At 41.8% G+C, this 23,991-nt stretch overlaps 1 protein-coding gene across 1 annotated transcript; it reads right to left on the bottom strand.

Annotated features, from left to right (window-relative positions):
- Window positions 1-277: 277 nt before the first annotated feature.
- On the bottom strand, window positions 278-13,650 carry LOC146645537 (uncharacterized). Its single transcript, XM_085394575.1, has 2 exons — window positions 11,169-13,650; window positions 278-10,996 (listed from the first exon to the last, which is right to left on the bottom strand). Exon 2 carries the CDS (start codon window positions 2,377-2,379, stop codon window positions 286-288), a length of 2,094 nt encoding a protein of 697 aa, XP_085250701.1. The 5' UTR covers window positions 2,380-10,996; window positions 11,169-13,650; the 3' UTR covers window positions 278-285.
- Between the last annotated feature and the right edge of the window lie 10,341 nt (window positions 13,651-23,991).

Below are 23,991 nucleotides of genomic sequence, written 5' to 3'. Positions count from 1 at the left end.
GTTCATGGAGAGGTGATTTGCCTCACACCACTTTGCTAGTCCATCCACCTCACTCTGGTAGGCCCTCTCGTCGTTCCCAGAGATGAGTCCCACCACCACTGTGTCGTCAGCAAACTTCACAATGGAATTAGTGGGGTGTCTGGCCGTGCAGTCCGTGGTGTAGAGGGAGTAGAGAAGGGGGCTCAGTACACATCCCTGGGGGGCCCCTATGTTCAATGAGAGTGTATGGGAGTACACATCCCCTATTCTCACTGACTGTGGTCTCGCGGTCAGGAAGCTATAAATCTACCTGCACAAAGATGTACTGAATCCCAAATCTTGGAGCTTACCCGAGAGGGTGTGGGGCACTATGGTGTTGAATGCTGAGCTGTAATCTATAAACAGCATTCTCACATAGTTCCCACATCCCTCATCTAGATGGCTCAGTGTGGTATGCAGGACCTGTGCTACAGCATCTCCGGTAGATCTGTTTGTCCGGTATGCAAACTGCAGTGAATCGAAGTTGGGAGGAAGAAAGGAACTGATAAAGGGTTTCATGAGCCTCTCAAAACACTTCATCACTACAGATGTTAGGGCTACTGGGCGATAATCATTTAGGCTAGCTGGGCGGGTGTTCTTCGGGATCGGAACAATCACTGATGTTTTAAAGCAGGTGGGGACTACCTGCTGAGCCAGAGAGGCATTGAAGATACTAGTGAAAACTGTGGTCAGCTGATCTGCACATACTCTTAGTGCACGTCCCGGTATGCTATCTGGTCCCGCTGCCTTCCTGCAGTTTGTTGCCCTCAGAGCTCTCCTCACATCATGCTCAGAGAGTATCAATGGTGCTGGTTCAGCAGCGGGGGCAGGTGCAGAGCTCTGAATTGCCGCCACAGCAGGCACCTCGAAACGCGCAAAAAAGGCATTGAGGTCGTCAGCTAATTCCGGTTTCATACATCTCACAGTGCTGGGTTTATAATCTGTGATTTTTCGTAGCCCATCCCATATACGTCGGGAGTCACCATGTTGGAAGTGCGACTCCACATTGTCCTTGTAGCGCCTCTTAGCCGCTTTCACAGTCTTCCTTAGACCATAAGAAGCTGCTTTGTAGCTGGTCATATCGCCCAATGTGAGCCCATTTTTATAGGCAGTGGTCCGTGCTTTGTGAGCTCTCCTGACAGTAGAATCAACCCAAGGTTTTTGATTGGGAAAAATCCGGATTGTAGCCGAGGGGATGATGGTATCCACTAGCATTCCAATGAAGCTAATCGCTGTGTCCGCGAACTCGTCAATGTTTGCGGAAGTATCCTGGAATACGTCCCAGTCTACGTCACCGAGTGCGTCCTGCAGCGTCGCCTCTGATTGGACAGTCCAGCGTCTGACCTTTCGCGTCACCGGGGCTTCCTGATGAAGCCTTTGTTTATATTCCGGTGCGAGTAAGATGGCGGCGTGGTCCGATTTCCCAAAAGCCGGTAACGAGATGGCTTTGTAGCCACCTTTAAAAGGGCTGTAACAGTGGTCCAGCGTGTTGTTGCCTCTGGTGGGACAGGTGACATGCTGGTGAAAGTTAGGCATGACCTGTTTTAATTTAGCCCTATTAAAATCCCCCGCCACGATGAGGGCGGCATCTGGATGTTTAGCCTGATGGCCGCTCAACACATCATGGAGGTCCGATAGCGCCTTGTTGTTGTCCGCTTGTGGCGGGATGTAAATCGCAGAGATGATCACAGCAGTGAACTCCCTAGGGAGATAGAATGGCCGACAGAGGATGGTGAGAAGCTCCAGATGGGGTGAGCATGACCGGGACAGGACCGTGATATTCCAAGGGTTACACCATCTGTTATTGACCATAAAGCAAACCCCTCCACCCCGCAATTTGCCGGACTCCGCGGTTCTATCCGTGCGGAAAACAGAGAATGATTCCGCCGGGGTTATCGCGTGGTCCGGCACAGAGCTGGTCAGCCAGGTTTCGGTCAGGCAGAAGATGTTGCAATCCCTGATGTCTCGCTGGTACCTGGTTCTCGCCCTAATATCGTCCAGCTTGTTCTCAAGTGACTGGACGTTGGCTAGCAATATGCTAGGCAATGGAGGACGGTGTGCTCTGGTACGCAGTCTGTTCCGGACCCCTGCTCTTCGACCCCTGTGTTGCCGTCTCCTTTGACTCCGGCGACCTCTGGGGTCATTGTTCTCATTACGGAGGATCTCTTTCGGCCACGACATTGTATCAAGCACCGTAGCAGAGGTAAGTGAGAAGTATTGTCCTATGTCCAGTAGTGTGCCACGGTCATATTGAGTCAGACCCTGTGCAGCACGAGCAAAAAAACCAATGAAAAACATAGATAAAACAAAATAAAAGCACAGTCGTCGCGACTGTGCTTTTAAAACCCCTTTGTAGAACATTACATCAGTTACAATGTAGAATCCATGTTGTTTATAGTTTACAAATGACAAAATGTTTACGCAAAATCATGACAGCGTTTACATGATATCACCCACTACTAACACTACTTCTGAAAAATTACCACTATTTATACAGCACAAGACTTAAGAATATTTAACAGGAGCAGGTTTCATTTTTCCCTGGTTTTACTACCACACTGTTCACCAAAACGCAGCAAACCTTCACCATCTTATCCAGGAGGGTCACCTCGTCACCCTGACATGGAAGAAGTAATCTGATTGGCATGGTGGTATGTTTGAAGCAGGTCCCTTGTGTAGCGCTGGAACCCAGTCACGATGTGTTTCATCGACTGGTTTGCTGCAATAATGCCAAATAATTAGCAACTCTATAAATAGAAGGTAGTTCAGCAAAATCACTCAGTAGGATGTTTGTTCTAATTTGCTATGAGCTCAGAGTGCGTCAAAAATAAAACTAATAGGCTATAAAGAGTGATATGAACATATTTAGAACTTACCGGAATGAAAATGTGTGGAGCACCAACAGATATTTGGAGATGGAAGAGAACTGGATATCTGCTCGTCTCACAGCGGCTAGCCAGACTAGACGCCGTCTTTTGGTAAGGTCCGCCAGGTTGGGAAAGAATAAAAAGATATACCATTCTCAAGCTTATTCCCTTGCCGGTCGTGCGATCTACCACTACAACTGACCGCACAGCAAATATGAACCATGGCTGATGTATGTGCTTTCGCTCCTCTTTCGCTTGAGCTTTGTTTGGCCCAGGAAGATGGCGCCTCAACCAAAAATCCTGGCCACACCCCCTCTCGTGACATCACACTCCAAAGCCCTATATCTTCTTTTACAATCTAAACAAGTGCATTAAATGGTGGATAAATGGTGATTCTAAATTGGCCACAAGTGTGAATGAGAGTGTGAATTACTGTCTGTCTTTGTGTGTTAGCACTGTCCAGAGTGCAATACCATCTTGCCCTGTGACATCAGAGCTGTCTCGATGAGGGTTGTACTCTGAGTGCATTTCGGGGTTGTTGTTGTTTTTTCTATTTTCTTGCTTCCAGTTATCTGAAGATTCACAGCTCTGCATAAGAAACAGCCGTGAATGCATTTTCTGAAGTTAACTCATTCACTGCCAGCCATTGGCAGTGAATGAGTTAAACCCATTGACTCATTCACTGCAATTGACGGCTATAGACGTCAATTGCAGTGAATGAGTTAACAGCCACGTTTTGACACTTTGTAACTTGTGTCATTAGATGCTATTAGCTGTATTTACTGGCTAAAATAACTGGATTTCTATTGGGGAAAATGCATATGAATTTATATAGCGCCTTGAGGCGACTTATGTTGTGATTTGGCGCTATATAAATAAAATTGAATTGAATTGAATTGAATATACAAGTACGTGTATTTTAATTGTGTTTTGGGATGGGGCTTTTGTTTCCTAATACTGCAGTATTTGGGTCCATCTTCATTAATATGAAAACGAAAAGATATTTCACACACACACACACACACACACACACACACACACACACACACACACACACACACACACACACACAAACATATTTTTCTGTGTGCTTTCCATATGTCAGTTTCAGTCATGTTTGTATCTATGTCCCAGTGAACAAAGTTGCATAATCAAAACCCCAACAGAGAGAAAGAAAAAGAGAAGAAAACATAACAGAAGTCATTACGAGATGAGGCTAATTCTCCTCTTGGCTCAGGCCTCTGATGAGATTCTGAGTTGCTTAAAATAACCAGAGTCAGCAGCATCCCACTGTGGACCAAAGTCAGAGAGAGAGAGTGATAAATCAGCAGCCTGATGTGGCAAATGCAGAGTGTAGGCAAGTCACCAGGCTGTACAAATGCAATATGTGTGGTTACATTAGTGGGAAGCATTAATAAGTATCATATTAAATCTTGATACCTTTTGGTGTTACTTATATTTATTTTTATTTTATTCTAAAAATAATCCAAGGAAATTTTTACTTTGGTATTTGGATTGCATAAAGTACTTAATTTCAAGAAAGTAATGAGATCTAAAGTGTAGATGGGATGCAAATATGAAGTGGATGAAAAATATTGTACAGGTCAGTGGAACGAATGTATGTCAGGCACAGGAGAGGGAAGGCGAAGCCACAGAGAGCACAGAGGAATCAGAGCACAGCAGTTCTTGTTTTGCCTGATATCCTCCTCAGTGACACCTTCTTCCTCAGGGTATTGTGACGTCCAGAGGACATGTCTAAGCAACTCTTATCAGGCTTTACAACACACACACACACATACACACACACACACAAACAGTATGATCCCCACTCAGGCCCCAGCTTAAGAAAAGTGTCCACTGTGTGGGTGCATGATAACAAAACTGTTCTATTTGATGCCTTCCTCTTTCAGTACAGATCTGTTACTGTTATTTGTCTATTTATTTGTTGCAGAGGCTTCATGCTCAGGCTAATGGCGTAAGTGTGACCTCTACAGAATCTCTTCAAACATACATATGTGGACTGCATCATTAGGATGCCTCTCTGTCTTCAGATCCCCAGTAAGCTTGGGACCATTCATGGTTCATTTAAAGGCGGGCTATTTCTGTGCTGCACATCATGCGTAACGTAACATGCATGAAGGCATGGCATGCTTTTGGCCTTCATGGCACTTAGATTACATGGCACTGTTGGGACTATATGTGGCTGTAGCTGAAGTGCAGATAAATGTCACTGCAGGTTTAGGCAGCCTGCCATGTGGGTATATGACAGATGAAGGTGACATGGTAAGTAGACGAGATCGGGTTGTTATTGTTGTAATGTTAGAGTCTGTTTGGTTAGAAGACCTGACCTAAAAAAATGTATTCTTTTAGGTTTTTGTTTCACACTACAGTAGACGTGTTTTCCATTCTCAACCCAGAGGGACAGCTCAGGTTGAGCGATTTCAAAACAAAAAATTAGAGAAGCAAGGCTGGGATGGTTTGGTACAGATAAGGATTAGGGCCACACACACAAAAAAAATATGGGCACGTCTTTTTTTCTTCTTTTCCAGAATTCTGAGAAATTATTCAGAAATCTGACTTTTTTCGCAATATTACCCAGTTACACTAGTTTTTCCAGAATTCTCAGATTTCTGGAAAAGAATTCTGAGAATTTTATTTATTTATTTTTTTGTGGCTCTAATCCTCTTCCTTAGTTTGAACATGTACAGAGGAGGGAGAGTGGATATATATGAAAAAGCTTGTAAAAGATGGAGATGCCAGGGTGGGGGAAAAGAGGAAGACCCCAGAGAAGATTCATGGAGATAGTGAAGGAGGGCATGCAGAGGGTTGATGTGATAGAGAAGGATGTAAGGATAGGATGAGATGGAGGCAGATGATCCACTTTGACGACACCTAAAGGGAGAAAGAAGAAGAAAAAGGCAAGCATGTCTGTGTGATTCCCAGTCATCCACATTATGGTAGTCTCAGGAGAAAGAAAGCAACTGTATCAAGAAAAATCAAAATTACCCAGATGCACTAGTTTTAATACCTAATTAATGCTTTACTAATGTGTGAGATATTAATTTATTGTCTTTGTAATCGAAAACATTTACTTTCAAATTTAATATACTTTAATTAAACACATAATTTTGTGTTTTCATCTCATGTATATTGTACTTAATTTAATAATCTATTTTACAGATCTTCATTATATTTTTAATTAAAAGTCCTGGAACAATATTCAAGCTTATTCTAGTCTACTTTTGTTAGAGTAGTTTAATCATGGAGCAACTGAATAAAAGACTACATTTTTTAAACCTCTGAAAATTGTCTAATAAAGTGCAGCTATCTTAAAAGTATGCTACTTCATATAGGAGAGGGTTAAGTGTATATACATCAGGGCAGATATCCCAACAGCAGACCATGATGCCTTTCAGCCATAGACTGTTTATCAGAAATGGATGTATTTATTATGACATCAACCACTGGTTAGTGAAATCCTGTCTTGAAGCCTTAAGCTCAGTCTTTTCATGGTGTTTTGATACAGAATATGACAAGCAGGGTGGATGTGACTGAAAAACAAAGTGACGCTGTACACCCGTGCTACAACAGTATATCCGGTGCGACAACATATCCTGCTTTAATAAAGCTTGAAACTAACAACTGAGACCATAAACTCTTGAAGTAAGGCTGTGTTTGTAAATGGAGTGAGCCGCAGGGTTATTCACACAAACATTTATCATTTTTTAGCTAGAGGATCGGTCACCTGTGCGTCACAGAAGTTATCTTTTATACGCTCTAAGCTTATAGCACCACATGAATGGGATTTTAATACATTTATCTCTTAAAAATGTTTTGTCACAATACATGTAACTGAAGGTTAAATGTTTACAATAAAATCTGGACTATATTAAATCAAACCCTGAATATGTGTAATGAATGCATATGTTCAGGGCATGTTGTTGAATACGCTGGGCAATAGTCAGAATAGATTTAGAGTAGAGTTTTGATAGATGTGGCCAGCAGAGAACACCATCAGGAAGAAGGAGCACTAGAAAACATCAGTGTACAATGGGATGAAGCAACAACTGGAGCAGATGTAGAAGGTACAGTCCAAAGTTGTCCCAGTGGTAGTAGGAGCATTAGGAGGTATAACCTGTCTCCTGCAGATTCCAGGCACATTAGCTAAGATACACTAAAACTGCCAAGCCTCTGGTAGAGAATCTGAGCTTGAGGAACATGCACATGCACCCTCACCCAATTTATTAAAAAAAATGTAAATACAATTTTTATGCCTGTTTTTTTCTCTTGTATTTTTGAATCTATTAGAAGACACAAATTGAGGCGATGCCAGTGTCTGTGGATCTCCAACTTCCTAACTGGCAGACCACAGGCAGTAAGGATGGGCGGACATGTCTCAGCCTCCACCACTCTCAGCACTGGAGCCCCCCAGGGGTGTGTTCTGAGCCCCCTGCTGTACTCTTTGTACACATATGACTGTGTGGCCACTACCAGCTCCACCACCATCATCAAGTTTGCTGACGACACCGTCGTGGTGGGCCTGATCTCTGATAACAACGAGACGGCCTACCTGACTGTATTTTTAATCAACCACATGAACAAAACAAAAGCAATTCTCTGAAATCCATCAGGTACAGGCCAGACCTTTGCAGTTGAACTTTAAACTATTTCAATTTAGGTAGATCCAAACACAATGCGAGAAAAGCTTTTTAACATGTTTAAATTGTGTTTATGATCTTAAGCTGAAGGTAACTGACTTTTTTTAGGCTCGTGAAGACATTTCACTTATTATTCGAGGGTATTTAACCTCCAGCAATGTGGCCACCTTGGAGTTTGAAGGTTGTTGACACATCCTGCCACCACCGAGTAATTATGGTCAAATGAGTCAAAGTGTGAGTGGAGATTTAATATCTCAAGACTGCATTATAGACTGCACTGATGGTTGGTGTCAAAGCTCCCACCTGTATTCATTGATGGTCTCTCTGTTTAAAATGTGAACATTAGTACCCTCAAAGGACTGCCTGCCCTCCTTTAAGTACAAAGGAGAAGTGTCTCTCCATGTTGTGCTGTGCATCTGTGGAGTCGATGTTTTGTCTCTCCCTGTTTTGCGAGTTTCGTGCCTTATTAAAGTAGAGTCAACTCAGGTGTGCATGACTATCCTGAGCTGGATCACTGAGAACCTGAAGATGGAAATAGTGACAAATAAATGAGGAGCAATAAATTAAGTTAGAGGATAGAGGATGTGGTTTTATAAAGGCCTTGTGGCGTGGTCCCGTGTCCAAATTCCTATAAAACCTTGTGCAAATATACTTTTTCTGTTATGTATTGAATGACAAGAGTATTGTATTGGTGCATGTTATATTCCCATTCCATCCATTTTTATTATAGCAGGTAACTAGCACACTATCACCTCGTAACGTGTGACCAACTATTCATTTCATACTAATTTACCCCAGGGGGTGTATATTTCACAAAGCATGGAAAATGCCTCCGAAGGTCTGTGATAAGAGTTCACAGTATGGAGTTATAATGCCACCACCTGACTTTCTTAGCACCTGACTCATTGTAAGTCACATCGCTCCTCATAGTATTTTAGTCAGGCAGCACCCTGCACTCACGGTCAATTACAATCCCTCTGCTGCTTTATGGGGTGTTGTTTGGTAGGAATGCAACGGGTGTTTATGTTCAAGGGCAAGTTCGTGTAGAGTAAATGACACCAATCTCCACCCATCCCCTCCAAACCTGTTTTCCTTTATCATTTATCCACAGATGACTCAATAAAGTTCCTTACTGATTTCACTTTCAACAACTTTCAAACAAACAAAAAACAAAACAGAAAAAACCAACCTGTCCTCGAAAGAAACACAAAGATAATCCTGTTTAACTTGTTGTAAACACTCCTGTCATGTCAAACATATCAGCAGACCAAAAACATGTTAATTAATTCAATTATTATAAAAATTAAATATTTAAAATGAAAGGCAATTCTAGAAAAGAGGTGACAAATGCGTAAATTGCATGAATATTGCTGGTTTGTTTATAAAATCTGCCTAAATAACAAAACATATGACAGTACTTTAAGCACTTCCTGATATGCCTGAGCGCATTCAGGCATTCTTCATAGAATATTTGCATTAACAGGGCAATTTGTATACAGTGTGGTCGTTAAGAAAAGCTTGAAAAGGCATATGCAGTTCCATTTCCTTTTTGCCTTTTCAACAAGAACCTATTAATTTTTGCAGTAGCATGGGATCATGACACACTCAGGAATTACCATCAATGGCTTAAAAAAAATTCCTGAGCACCTTTATATTAACATTAACTTGCTGGGGGTGCTTAATGTTCATATGGCTGATACAGACTTAATTTTGATGTGTTTACACAAGAGTGTGTTGAAAAAAAAAAGAAAAAAAGAGGAAAGAAGAATCCAATATCTATACATTTTCAATGCTAAACCATGCTGAGGGGTTCAGGGTAGGTGGCATTTTCTCTCTTGTCAATACACAGAACCCCACAGGCTCTCAAACACAGTGTCTGCAATAAAAAATAAATAAAAATAAAAAGGGGTGGTGGGTCTATAATTTGCTAAGCAAGATTGCATATTTTGAAAGACCTCATGGGGGATGTCCATGTATTGAAAAGTTTCAGCAAATATGCCCTTGGTTAGATCAGCACCCTGGACAGCAGCCAAGCAAACCTCTTGGATTAGTGAAGCAACATCGACATGCAACATCTGCACAGAGATGCAATTAGGAGTGTCTCGCTGGCATCTGGGTAGTTTTGCTGTCCTGACCTGGTCAATAGTGCTTCTTTTTCTGCTATCAAATGCTCGCTGAAAAACTGTCAAACACTCTAATGTATGTTAATGCGTCCTCCTTTCCATCATCTCTGCTTCACTTTGTTCTGCTGCATATAGAAACACAAGTGGCAGCTTTGGCCTATTTAAACTGCTGTAGCGATAAGAGGTGCAGCTGTGGAGCTGTGTCTGTTATTAAACATCTATTACAAAATGCTAAAGGAGTTGTTTAACCAGTAGGGACAACTCGATCCCCTTAATTCTGAATAATAAAGGTATTAAACTGGAAAATTGAAAGAATTTTAAGTTGGGGATTTGTGCTGTTGATTTGAGCAGACTGGCTGGTTTCATAAATTCCTTCTCGACACCTTCTTACAAAACAGCCGCAGGTGTTATCCCTTTAAAGGTGTGCAGTTGTTTTTACATATGTTTTCACTCTTCTTTTTCCCAACAGGGAAGTGTTACATGTGTCCTTAACAGGCAAGATACTGTTTAACATTTAGATGAATTGCATGGACCCATGACCTCGATTCAGTATCAAGTTCCTTTTATTTAGGAGCAGAACAGTAAGGCTGCAATTTAATACTGACAATAAAAGTACGAACTTTATGCAAAGTTACACCCTTGATTTATTGTTCTGAAAAAGAACAGCTTCATCTAAAGGATGTCAGCTGTGAGCATGACCATGAGCTTATGTGACACTGTCGCCTTCAGAGGGAAAAACACATTTCTCTCACATTCTCTGCTTTGCTCTCATTATTATTGTGCTTTTCCTTTATTCCTCATTCTGTCACTCTTCATTTCCACCTCTGCTTCCTACTGACTCACACACAGTAGCCCTGTCGTGATGCACACTATAGCACTTTGCCATCGTGTTAGATAAAGGGGCAATTTGTTGATGATGCACATTCCAAGGTTGTTTTACCACTCGTGGTGCTTGTCAAAGAACATTTAAAATATACAGCCAGGGCTTTGTGTTGAAAAACATGGCTGCTAATTTATTATCTAGTGTACGTATTTACACATAAATCCTGCTTTATGCTTTGGAGGTGAATCCCCAGAAAATTGAAACCCTATCTAAAGGGTAATGAAAATTTCACATAGATAATAAATGCGTAAATACAGGTTTTTGCTCAGTTGTCAGTTGCAGACATTGAGCTGCTTTATTTATGTGCACCTGGCTTAGATGGCGGTCACTGACCTTATGAATGCCCTTGCCTGCCAGTATTTGATAAAACTAATCTATCCATGATGAGAATTACTCATGCTCATCAGCGGGCTGTACTTTTCCAGCTGACGATTCCAGTTAGAACTCCTCAAAAAAAGAAAAAAACAGACACAACGTTACCCATTTCATACTGGTCCAAAGTCTAAAGTCTGATCTTTTTTGCAAGCCAGAAATTCTAAGTTTATGGGTTAGGGTGTTCTATGAAGATGTCATTTATAATGTAGCAGAACGAATGTCTATGATATTCAGTCACGACCACCTTGGTTTGCAGTGTCCATCCTTCGCATGTCACAAAAACAGCTCCAACATTCCGAAGAATGGGCTCCAAAAGGGTGGAGCTGAAGGATGCCCATCTTTCAACAACTTGATGCTGGCTCGTGTTGTGTCCCTTCTTTGGACCATTGTTGATTGATACTCATCACCATCTAGCCTTAATGTTTCAGAGATGCACAAATTAAGTTAACCGACCATAAAAACGTGACCTTTTTCCAAAACTGGTCAGTCTTCACTCCTGCCAAACATCAAATCGGCTATCCCAAACAAAAGTTTTGGTACTTTAACATATCAAAATTGAAGCAGTAGAACTTATCATTGGCTTTATGATAATAATGGTTAATGTAGCCTCAAATCTACAAATGTAGTTTCTAGGTCTTGGTGACTACTTCTCATACTTCTTTGTAAATTCATTGGATGCTGACATTGCAAACCTACTGCAATGTCAGCATCCAAACATAGTAGCTGTGTAACTGTGTATAGCTGTGTGAGCAGTGGGCACATCCATCCATCCATCCATCCATTCGCTTCCGCTTATCATTTTCAGGGTCGCGGGGGGCGCTGGAGCCTATCCCAGCTGTCATAGGGCGAGAGGCAGGGTACACCCTGGACAGGTCGCCAGTCTGTCGCAGGGCTAACACATAGGGACAGACAACCATTCACACTCACATTCACACCTAGTGGCAATTTGTATTATCCAATCAACCTATCCCCACAAGCTGCATGTCTTTGGACGGTGGGAGGAAGCCGGAGTACCCGGAGAGAACCCACGCAAACACGGGGAGAACATGCAAACTCCACACAGAAAGACCCGGCCTGATGGTGGAATTGAACTCAGGACCTTCTTGCTGTGAGGCAACAGTGCTAACCACCGTGCCACCGTGCTGCCCATCGTGGGCACATCTGTAAGCTAAATAGCTTAATGTTATAATATTCACTACTTGATCTATACCTATTTGTCTTTAGAAAAATGCAACGAATTATTTATTAAGAGCTACTGAACACACTTCCCTTAAATCTTGGCCACTGGCAGGCTTTCAGGAGCTGATCTGACTAAGGCTTAATGTTGTGGGAATTTTTTTTCTTCCTGCGTTGAATAAGTAATGTGTAGGATGTTAATTAAGTGTAAAAAGTCAGAGGTAATATATTTAAATTCCTGCAAAAATATGCACAGAGACTATCATTAATTCCACAATATTCAGGTTTTACTCCCACTCCACTATGCTTTTTGCATGACTACATTATAAAAAGGTGAAAACCTGCAGTAAATGCTGGGGTCAGCCCCACAAAGGAGCTGTTGAGGGCTGTCAGTCTTCGGTGATGCATCACACTCTCTGTGGTGAACATGAGTTGGGACCTTCATACCTTCCAGGGTTGTTCTGATAAATCTGATTGATATGTTTTTGTTACTTGCATTATGAGTTACTGAAACAACATAAATTTGCTTTCACATTATATGTTCAGCTCCGAGCTGTTGCTTTTGACAAATCAGTTCTTTTTCTTCTCCTTTAGTTTCTTGAAGACAGTTTTAGGTGCATTTTGCACTGGGTAATGGATTAAGAAAAGTGCTCAGTGCTGAAGCCTTCCAAATCCACTCTGAATTCTGAGTGAATTTGCTTCCTAATTCAGAATACCTTTAGCTTGATAATATGTCTCATTATTTATGTGCGTCTGCGGTTTTGAAGAACTCTAAGCCTGTCAGTTGTGTCTAACCCTTGTTAACAGCTTTTTACCCTAAAATGTCGGCTGCTGGTATGTGCAGCTTGGCTTCACCCAGAAGTGAAGCATTGTGATGTTGCTCACACGCCAATCTAATGTCACAAACTAGTAGCTGAGGTGCTGGTAGCTGACACACAGGAATTGGTGGTCACTTTGGCAACTGAGCAAACTACTGGTTTCCCTAATACACACATTAGTAACACTGGGGAGCCTTGTCAAGAAGAAGGCTTCTGGTTAATGTCAGTTCATAATAGTTCATAACTGAGCCCGTTTAATGCTGCTAGATGTTTCCAAACTACTGATTTTGCATACGGCTGGATGGATGGCTGATAACTTTATTCAGCTAAATGAGGAGAAAACTGAAGTCCTTTTTTGTTCTCTCAAAAAATTGGTACCTTTGGTTATGGAAAACTTAGGCCCTCTCGCTACTTTTGCCAAACCTTCTATCAGGAACCTTGGTGTAACTTTTGACTCAGCTCTGACTTTGGACACTCATGCTAATTTATTGGTTCACTCCTGTTTTTATCATTTAAAAATATTGCTAAGCTGAGTCCCATTGTTTCACGCTAAGAACTAGAAATGGTCATCCATGCATTTGTCTCATCTCGTTTGGATTATTGCAATTCTTTGTTCACTTGTTTAAGTAAAGCCTCTGTGGATCATTTGCAAGTTGCAAGTTGTTCAGCAGGTCCCTGAGGTCATGTGATCAGGGCTTGCTGGTTGTCCAACATACGAGGCTGAAAACAAAAGGCGGTAGAGCGTTTGTAACTGTGGCCCACAGACTCTGGAACTCCCTTCCTTTAAGCCTGTGATCTGTGGACTCAGTGGTGTCATTTAAAAAACAGCTAAAAACCCATCTTTTTAAACTTGCTTTTGGTTGATTTCTCTTTTTATGTTTTAGCTTTTCTGTGAAGCACTTTGTGATTTTTCTCTTGAAAGGTGCTATACAAATAAAATGTTACTTTACTTACTTTACTATCTGTATATAAATAATGGATATGCAGTCTCAGTAAGAAAAAAGAACACCCTCTAAGGTTTTACATATCAGGACATAGTAAAAAACAATCTGGTCCTACCTTGTAAATGTTAAATGCAAGATCTACAAGTTTCTATATAGCTTGATTATGTAGCGTGCAAAGAAGATGAATAAATATTCATGTAAATATATATATATATATATATATATATATATATATATATATGTATGTATGTGTGTGTGTGTGTGTGTGTGTGTGTGTGTGTGTGTGTGTGTGCGCATGTCTACATCATTCCATTGTTAAGTGCTTATAAACAGACAAGTTTTTGTCATCTGACTATATACAGTAGCATTTCAAAGATATTCTGAATAACAAGATAAATTAACCATACATATCTGTGCCACATGAGCAAAGCAAAAAAGTGCTGCAGGCTAGTAAAAGAATAATAACAAACGAGCACTAAAGTGACACAGAGCTGAGTGAATGAAAAAAAAAGAAACATACAGTTGAATTAAATGAAAATCCGACAAACTCCTAACTCCATCACTGGAATAAATAGTGTTTAAGACAAATAATGGCTTATCCTCAAAAAGTGACGTTCAGGTGAGTGACAGGTAGGTGTTTCAGTGCTGTGCAGAACACACTGGGCGTAACTATTGATGTTACAGGATGTCTAATGAAATGTCAATAAGGTTAGCCACAATAAGCCTCTAAATCTTGTGATCTAATTACCACGAAGTCCGTATGTGTATTATTGATTACTCTCATTGCCGCCATTGACTTTACGTCTCTTTGTGCTGAGTGGTCAATCCAGCCAGTGAATAAACACTTCAAGCTTTCTCTCTTCTGTTATCAAGCGAGCACACATTTGAGAAACAGATCATTACTTTGCACAGACTAACAGTGCAGTTGTTAATTCATTTTAAAAAAAGTTCATATATGAAATAGAAGTACTCACCGGCACAGTTATTAGGCACACCTGTTCAACTCCTCTTTAATCAGCCAATCACATGGCAGCAACTCAATGCATGTTAGCACAAGGTCGAAACAACCTGCTGAAGTTTAAACCAAGCATCAGAATAGAGAAGAAACATAATTATTAGTTGCCATTGATGCTGATGCCAGAGTGAACTGGTATTTCTGAAACTGCTAGTCTACTGGGATTCCCTCCCACCCCCATACATCCATCCATCTCCATGGCTTATAGAAAATGGTCAGAAACAACAAAAATATCCAGTGAATGGCATTTCTCTGGGTAAACAGTGAACAGGTTGAGCAGAAGTAACGCTGATGTTCTTTTTATACATGACTTTTTCTCTTTACTGTACAGCATATTGGTTTAATATCTAAATGTATAGATATTTCCTTCAAAAGACTGCTCACAACATTTGCAACCCCAGCAACTGGATTTCATGCAGCAGAATCCAAGTGCAATACATTCTGGTACAGGGCCAATTTTCATTTTGCTTCTTCATGACATGCTTTCTGTATTCCAACACCTCCATGTCCAGTGAAAACTATGACAAACTAAGATCAAACCACACTCAAAACACCTGATGTGACATGTACTTTTCTTTGATGAAAAATCTGAACTCAAACATCCAGCCATCTGCTGCCTGTTGTGGCTGTGTTTTCTTTATCATTATTCTGGGAAAGAAAACACATGCACCCCCCTCCCAGACAAACAATGATCACTGGGGGCAGCTGGAAGTATTTGCTTTGCCTTCTGAGGTGACTTTATACATGACAAAAGACAAAAAGCTGTTGTTCTTTTACTTTGGTTTTGCTCTAAACGAGCGCTGATGCAAAGACTGCTGGTAAACTGTACTGATATATACTAGTAAATAAATTGACATATATTACTCTTTGTGGTGCAAAAGAGTAAAACCATGATGCCCAGATATATCGCTTAAGATTATTTTTCTCCATTAAACCATAAGTCTCTGTTTAAGTATTGGATATTTATGTGCTGTACTTCTCCCGGATGGTCTTTCCTCAATTTGCATGCTGCCTTTGAACATTAATGTCATAATAGTGAATTACTTTAGCAAGTTTCCATAGTTAAAAGCTGAAGCAATTCTCAGCATATGGAGACTGCTGTGACATATAGGGAAACTATAAAAACTGTAGCTTCTGATTCCAAATATGAGCAAAATAACCAGTGAAATCCCCTGCTGTAGTTCTTCTACAGCTGAAATCGAATATTTGCGTGCATATGCATGTGTGCATAATCAGAAACTGTAAGTGTGCCAGAGTGGGATATTAATTCACACCTGTACCAATGTAAGGCAAATTCCATCAACATATTATTTATTTCTTTTTTACTGTTTGGCAGAGGACCAGACTCAATTCAGTCACTCTGCAGTTTTTAATTTTTCCATCTAATCTCTAAAAAAAAAAAAAAAGCTGTCCACTTGCATGTAAAAACAAATACAAAAAAATGTATACAGTTCAAAAACTCTTTTCCCTTAGACTTTTAGTCTTAATTTTCTTAAGTTACTGAGTACTGAAAAATAGTATTAAAACCACTGTTATCTGGCATCATCAATTTTTCATGGACCAATGTAGTGGATTAAGACCCCCCCTACTGGATGCAAATCATTATTGCAAAAAGGGATTTCCACAGAATTAAATGTCCTCTGTATAGACACGTTAACACTGTGCTTTCAGGAAATGATATCCACTTATTGCAGGTGGTTATTTCTGGCTATGTGAAATTTTGTCCTCAAATAGAGACCACTGTTTACAAATAACAAATGCACAAAATCAAAACCATGCGCAGAGATATGCTGTATATGGACCAACTGGCCGCATTCATTTATGTTCTACCTCCAGTTAAACACTGTCACTTCTTCATCAATATGCCTAATGAGTTCCCACAAGATGGTTCAAGGGTATAATAGTCTGGTGTTATCAGGACTGGACATGAGAGCTTTGACTGTATGGGTATAGGATAATTTCCCAGCAGGATAATGCATTAACCTTTTTATGTATTCTAATTACTCTGTGGACCAGTCTGGCTCCCTGTCTATGTCAGACACATTTAACCTTCCACTTCCACTTACTACAGTCTATGTGGTTTGCGACATTACTATGAACTAATTAGTTCCTGCAGCTTAAGAAATGGAAAGTGAACCCTGCAAGAATAATGCTCAACGAGTGATTATCACTGAAATTCACATTAAAACCTGTTAATGTCTGAAACACTGTGTTATCTAATATATATTTAGGAGACATGAGTGCACAAGTTGAATTTTATTCATATATTATTTTATCCAGAATAATAGTGTACTATAAAAAGACGCGACTAATATTTCAAGTGAAAATGTGTGAAACTGCTTACTTTACGCACCTACAGGGAGTACAGAATTATTAGGCAAGTTGTATTTTTTTTTTTTTTTTTTTTTTTTTTTTTTTTTCTAAATGACATCAGAAACAGCAGTATGCGACATTACGTGATGGCAGAGCTTCAGTTCATCCTTTGTCATTTTTTTTTTTTTTTTTTTTTTTTTAATAAATAGGACAGGGGGAATGAATGAGAGAGAGAGGGGGAGAGAAAGAAAGAAAACCAAAGGGGAGAAGAGACGGTGAGAAGGGGGGGGAAGAGAGACAAAAAAAAAAAAAAAAAAAAAAAAAAAAAAAACTCCTGGGTCACCTGTATGGAGAAAAAAAAACAAACAAACAAACAAACAAACAAACAGAGGAGACAGCAAACAACAAAGAGCAACATAATAATAGAGAAAACAAAGCACCATCACAATAAACTAGCTAGTCATAGATATCAGTATTTACTAAGTAATAAACAATATTGTGCAGCACGCAAGATAGACAGCGCACAGTGTGCTTTGAGGCAGCAGCCAAGAAAGCTTTAGTCCGCGTCTGTGAATACCCATGTGTGCATACCTGTGTGGATCAGCATGCTTGCATTCCAAAGGTTTCTCCATGTAATGATCTGCTAGGGAGTGTGGGGGGGCCTCAGCCCCGTCCTCCAGGGTGTGAAGCGGGTATGGAGGAGATCAAAACTCCAGACATCCAGAGGCCCCCAGAACACAAAAGACCATGGAAGACCAACAGAGGGGCAGCCGCGCCACTGTTCCAGTAAGAGCTGAGGAGAGTCCCAGATGAGGGCTCACTCAGCAGCCGCGGAGCAGAAGCCAGGGGGGGTTGCAGTGACGCGCCCGTGAGCTCCGCCGGCCCCCAGCTGCGCCTGAGTGACCGAGCCCTAGGCCGAGAGGCCGGGGGCACCCCACCTCCAAAGGGGGCCCGAGCGAGCCCCAGGCCCCAGGCCCCGACAAGCGGCCGCCAAGGAGTGAGCCGGTGTGTACCCGGACGCCCACCCCCAGACACAAAGAACCACCAACACACCGACACCTGAGGGAGTCCGCCACCGGCAGGGGAAGTGGTGGTGGGTGGAGATAGGCCTCCAAACCTTGGAGGGCCTGAGGTGTCCCCAGAGAGGTGGCGTCTGATACCCAACCTGACATATAGACACAGACATACAGGCACACACAGACACAAACATCCATTCCCACCCTCATGCTCTCATATGCACTCACTCCACACTCAACCAACGTGGAGACAGACATAAAGAGACGCTGTACACACAATCACACTCCCCAAGCGTACTCTACAATCCGGGTCTAGGTACCCTTGCCCCTGGAGGGGGGAATTGCACCCAGACCCAGGTGGTGTTACCCTTTTCCCTGCGGTGGGGAGAGGCAGACCACCCCGACTCCGCAGCAGCAGGGAGGCCCCACACCCCAGACCGCAGTCGGACGGCCAACTCCTCCTACTAGCCCTCCCGCTCCAGCAGGCCGCAGAGAATGGGGGTGGGAGAAGACTCCAAACCTCCCTCCACCCGCTCATTGTAGTGTTGATGCATATGTGTTCTAAGGTGCAATTAAAACCCAGGAGGGCATGGAGCTACCTGCCAAGGAGCAGCAGGTAAGCGCATAGTCCCTCCTGCTAACCCTCAATGACTAAGTGTATTTAAAATTGAGAGGTGGGCAACGACGTCAGGGGTGAGGTATACACCCTGATGGTGATTTGGACTCCGTGATTGTGCCCACCCCCAAGATCCTATATGTATGTGTAATGAGAGTGTGAATAATGTGAATGTCTAAGATGTGGGATAAAATTGAGGCAGAGGCAGCCAGAAGGGGACAGGGGGGGGGGTAGCCTCCTCTGCACCCTGGTGACATACCCCCACTCCAAGGCCCTGCATGTGTGGGTGGTTGTGGAGGAGCGGGAAGAGGGAGGCAGCTGGAGATGGGGAGGGAAGGAAGGGAGGGGCAAGTGACCCCTCCCTGGGGCCAGCTCCCCCGCTGACCCCAGTAGGCACTCCCACCCTCCGCGACCCGCCAGGTAAGGGGGGCCCAGGCCCATCAGACCGGGGCCCAGTGCAGTAGCGCCCCCCGGCTCCACAGAGCCCTGGACAGTCCACCCAACCCCACCACAGAGAAAACTGCACCCACCCCACCAACCACACATCTTCCAGACTACATAAGACGGTAAACGCCCAGGCTGAGATCTTCCTCCACCTCTCCTGTATCTCCCCCTCCTGCAGAGAGTTCCTGAGAGAAGAAAGCTCCTGCCAGATGTGACCATCCCCCCCACCAGTTGAAGAGCCCCCCAGGCGGCTCGATGCACCGGCGGCACCCTGCTCCAGGGCCGGGCCCCCATGCACCCACCCGCCCACAACCCTGGCAACACACCAACCAGGACCCGAGCCCCCGAGGCCCGGCCCGGGCCCCCGCCCAGAGACGGAGCACCCCCAGAACCTCACGCCCATCCCGGACCCACCCAGGGGCAGCCAGGTTGCCAGGTCAGTAACCCACGTCCGTCAGCACAGACCCTCCCCTAGCCCCGCTGCACGCAGCCGCGAGGAAACAGTCACCTGAGAGCCAACAGAGCCCTCAACCGGACGTGACCGCTACCCCGGGTTGAGCCCCCCAAGGAAGATGCCTCCGGGGAACCCCCCGACGCCCTAAGCCTGTCCCTACCCCCTCACCAATCACAACAGTGAAGGCGGGACCAAACTATGACCCCCCACCCCCACTAGGTGATGGAGCTGATAAAAGGGGCCCAGAGCAATTGATCTGATGTGGTGGCAGAGGCTGTGTCAAGACTAATGTAATCTAATAGATAATTTCTATATTGGTTAGAATTAAGATTATTTTTATTTTTCCAGTTCATGAGGACTGTTTTCTTGGCTATGCATAGGGCAGTGAAGATCATATGGGCTATATTCTTTTCTGAAGTGACATTATCTAAGCTGCCCAACAAACACACTAAGGGGGAGGTTGGAATGTTACATTTCAGACATTTTGATAAGTCTTCACATATCTCGCGCCAAAACTTTTGCACTGGTGGACAGAACCAAAGAGCGTGGATGTAATTGTCTGGTGTATTGCCTTGACAGTGTGAGCAGTTGTTGGAAGATGTAAAGCCCATCTTGAACATCCGATGACCTGTATAGTGCACTCTATGAAGTATTTTGTATTGTATTAATTGCAGACTGGGATTTTTAATTAATTTAAAAGTTTTTAAGCAAATCTGAGACCAGAAGTTTTGGTCTAGGTTGACTGATAAATCTGCTTCCCACTTTGCAGTAGGAAGGGATATTGATTCATCTAATTTAGAAAGTGTTCTGTATATTTTAGATAATAATTTGGGGGATTTAAGAGTAAGAAAATGTGCCGCACTTAGTGGTGTTTGTAATTCAACTTGACTGAGGTTAAATTTCTTTTTTACTATGGATTTAATTTGTTGATATTCTAAAAACCTTGTCTTGTTGATCCCATATTGTTCAACTAGTCTGTCAAATGGAATAAATTCTGTTCCCTCTAATATATGTTCTAAGTATTTAATTCCTTTACAACTCCATTCTGGGAAATTAATCATATTATTGTTTTGTAATATGTCAGGGTTATTCCAGATAGGTGTACGTTTGCATGGGATTAATGAAGACTCCGTTATTTTTAGAAACTCCCACCATGCTGTTAGAGAAAAGCTGATGTTGATACTTTTAAAGCATTCATGTCTTTTGATGTTTGAGCTAATAAATGGTAGGTCTGAAATCTCTAGATCCTTGCGTAGTGCCTGTTCAACATCTAGCCAGGGCTCAACTAAGAAGGTATGTTTTAACCATTCTGAGATGAACTGAAGCCTGTTGGCTAAGAAGTATTGGTGAAAATTAGGCAGATCTAATCCTCCTCTATCCTTGGTTCTTTGTAGCGTTTTTAAGCTAATACGCGGGGGTTTATCTTTCCAAAGGAATTTGGAAATATATGAATCCAGAGATCTGAACCAATCTTGTGATGGTTTGTTAGGGATCATCAAAAATAAGTAATTTATTTTTGGCAAGATCATCATTTTTATAGTGGCGACCCTTCCCATGAGTGATATGGGTAAAGATTTCCATCTAGTCAGATCGCCTTCTACTTTCTTTAGAAGTGGGATGTGGTTTAGTTTAGTTAAGTCTGAAAGCTTAGGAGAGATATTAATACCTAAATATTTAATATTTCCGGATTGCAGTGGGGCAGAGGAAGAATTATGGAAGGAGCAGTTAATGGGGAGAACTGTAGATTTTGGCCAGTTAATTGAATAATCTGAAACTCTTGAAAACCAGTTTATTAAAGTAATTACCTCAGAGAGGTTGGTTTGTGTGTTTTGCAGAAAAAGCAACACATCATCCGCATAGAGACTGATTTTATGTTCTATGTTCTTACATTTTATGCCCTTAATTGTTGTAGCCTGTCTAAATGCTGCTGCTAGAGGTTCGATAAAAATTGCAAAAAGTGAGGGGGAGAGTGGGCATCCCTGTCTGGTGCCCCTCAGGAGACAGAAGCTGGAGGATGTCTGGTCATTTGTTCTGATACGAGCCGTTGGGGAATTGTATAATATTCTTATCCAGTTTATGAAAGAGTTTCCAAAACCAAATTTGTGTAAAGTTGCGAATAAAAATTTCCAATTAACTCTGTCAAATGCTTTTTCTGCATCTAGAGATAATATTATGGCTTCGATGTTTTTATCGTATGAGTAGTCTATTAAATTAAGTAATCTACGAGTGTTTGTTGAGGAGTGCCGACCTTTTATGAAACCAGTTTGGTCAGGATGAATTAAGAGGGGGGTCATTTTCTCTAATCTCTTTGAGAGAGCTTTGCAGATTATTTTAAGGTCTACATTTAAAAGAGAAATTGGACGATAGCTTGAGGGAAATAAAGGGTCTTTGCCTGGTTTTAGCAGGAGACTAATGTTGGCAGAATTCATATTTGGTGGTAGTCTGCCCTTTTCCTCGATTTCCTGCAACATGCTGTGGAATACTGGTGCCAAAATTGTCCAGAATTCTTTGTAGAATTCTGCAGGGAAGCCGTCTGGACCTGGAGCCTTATTATTGGGCATACTTATCAGGGCTTCCTGGAGTTCACTTGGCGTCAGTGGCGAATCCAATTCCATTGCTTGACTGTCTAGTAATTTTGGAAGAGTTACGTTGTCAAGAAACAGATCAATTTCATTTTTAGATGGGTTTATTTGTGGTGAGTATAAAGTTTCATAGAAATCCCTAAAAATGTTGTTTATTCTTCCAGGATCATATATTGTGTTCCCCGATAAATCTTTAGCAGCACATATAGTTGTTTTTTCTTTATTTATTTTTAGCTGGTTAGCTAGAAATCGACCTGATTTGTTACTGTGTTCAAAATTCTGCAAGCGAAGTCTTTGTATAAGGAATTGTGTTTTTTTATTAATAGTTTCATTTAATTCTAGTTTTGTTTTGCATATTTTGTTCAATGTTTCCTGATCTTGGTGGGACGCGTAGGCTTCTTCTAGTGATTTGATGTTTTTTTCTAATTCCTGAATATTTTTGTTTTCTTCTTTCTTTTTGTGTGATGAGAAAGAAATTATTTTACCTCTCATCACAGCTTTCCCTGCTTCCCATAGAACAGAAGCAGATATTCCGGGAGTGTCATTAAAGTCTAAATATGAAGTCCATTCCTTTTTAAAGTATTTAATAAAGTCTTCATCTTTAAGTAGTGATATATTAAATCTCCAGTTTTTACTTGGCGTAGTATTATTCTTGTGCATTAGTGTTAAAGATACAGGAGCATGATCGCTGACAGCTATAGGATGAATCTCAGTGTCTGAAATGTCACACAGCAGTGAGCTGCTGACCAAAAAATAATCCAGACGAGAGTAAGAGTGATGAACATGCGAGAAAAAAGTATATTCCTTACTGGTGGGGTGAAGAGAGCGCCATGCATCGCAAAGACCAAAGTCGTTCATATACTGTTTGATTATATTTGTGGACTGCCAATTACGCTGAGTTCCTGTTGTGTTGAGCCTATCCATTTCTTCATTTAGTCCAAGGTTGAGGTCACCGCCAAGAATGAGTGTGCAATCAAGGTGTTCAGAGAGTGCACTAAAAAAACCGTGGAAGAATGAGGGTTCATCAACATTTGGACCATATATACTAACAATACATAGTTTTTTGTTCAATATTGATAGTTTAATAATTAGAAATCTACCCTCTGGATCTATAACTGTATCGAGTACTATAAAATTAACATTTTTATGTATTAAAATTGCTACTCCCCGTTGTCTAGAATTATAACCGGCTGCAAACACGTTAGGAAACTCAGGTGTTTTAAGTTCATTTAAACCTGTGACAGGTTTGTGAGTTTCTTGTAATAAAACAACATCTGCCTGTAGTTTTTTAAGCTGGTTAAATATTTTTAACCTCTTTCCTCTGGTGCCAGCTCCATTTACATTCCATGTGACAAACCTCAGCATGCCCTTAATTGTGCGTGTATGTTTAATGATGTATGCTGGGTGTTTCGTTTAGACAGGTGGAGAGAATATGGAAACATCCCTTGTTTGTAAATAGAAAGAGAAAAAGAAGTGTGGTGAGAGACTCCATAAGTCTGACTATGTGTGTGAATATTCACTAATATGAACAAGCGTGGCTTGCTTATGTGTCCTGCAAGTCTGTGCGTGCTGTGAGGCTGTTGTGAATGTGCTGCCGTTGAGCTGATGTGTTTGCGTGATCGTGTTGTGAAAATATGGAGAAATAGAGGGTGTTGTTTGTAGGTGAGTGGGGAAGTAGGTGACCACAGC

Source organism: Rhamphochromis longiceps, linkage group LG20 (assembly GCF_057381845.1).
Source record: "Rhamphochromis longiceps isolate RC_006_pf linkage group LG20, R_longiceps_female_GT1.1, whole genome shotgun sequence".
NCBI classification, from domain to species: Eukaryota; Metazoa; Chordata; class Actinopteri; order Cichliformes; family Cichlidae; genus Rhamphochromis; species Rhamphochromis longiceps.
Note: the sequence above shows the minus strand (reverse complement) of the source record. Positions and strands in the feature narration are given on the sequence as shown.

Coding starts and splice junctions, on each gene's coding strand:
- LOC146645537 (XM_085394575.1), bottom strand. CDS start 2,379: ATGTTCTACAAAGGGGTTTTAAAAGCACAGTCGCGACGACTGTGCTTT.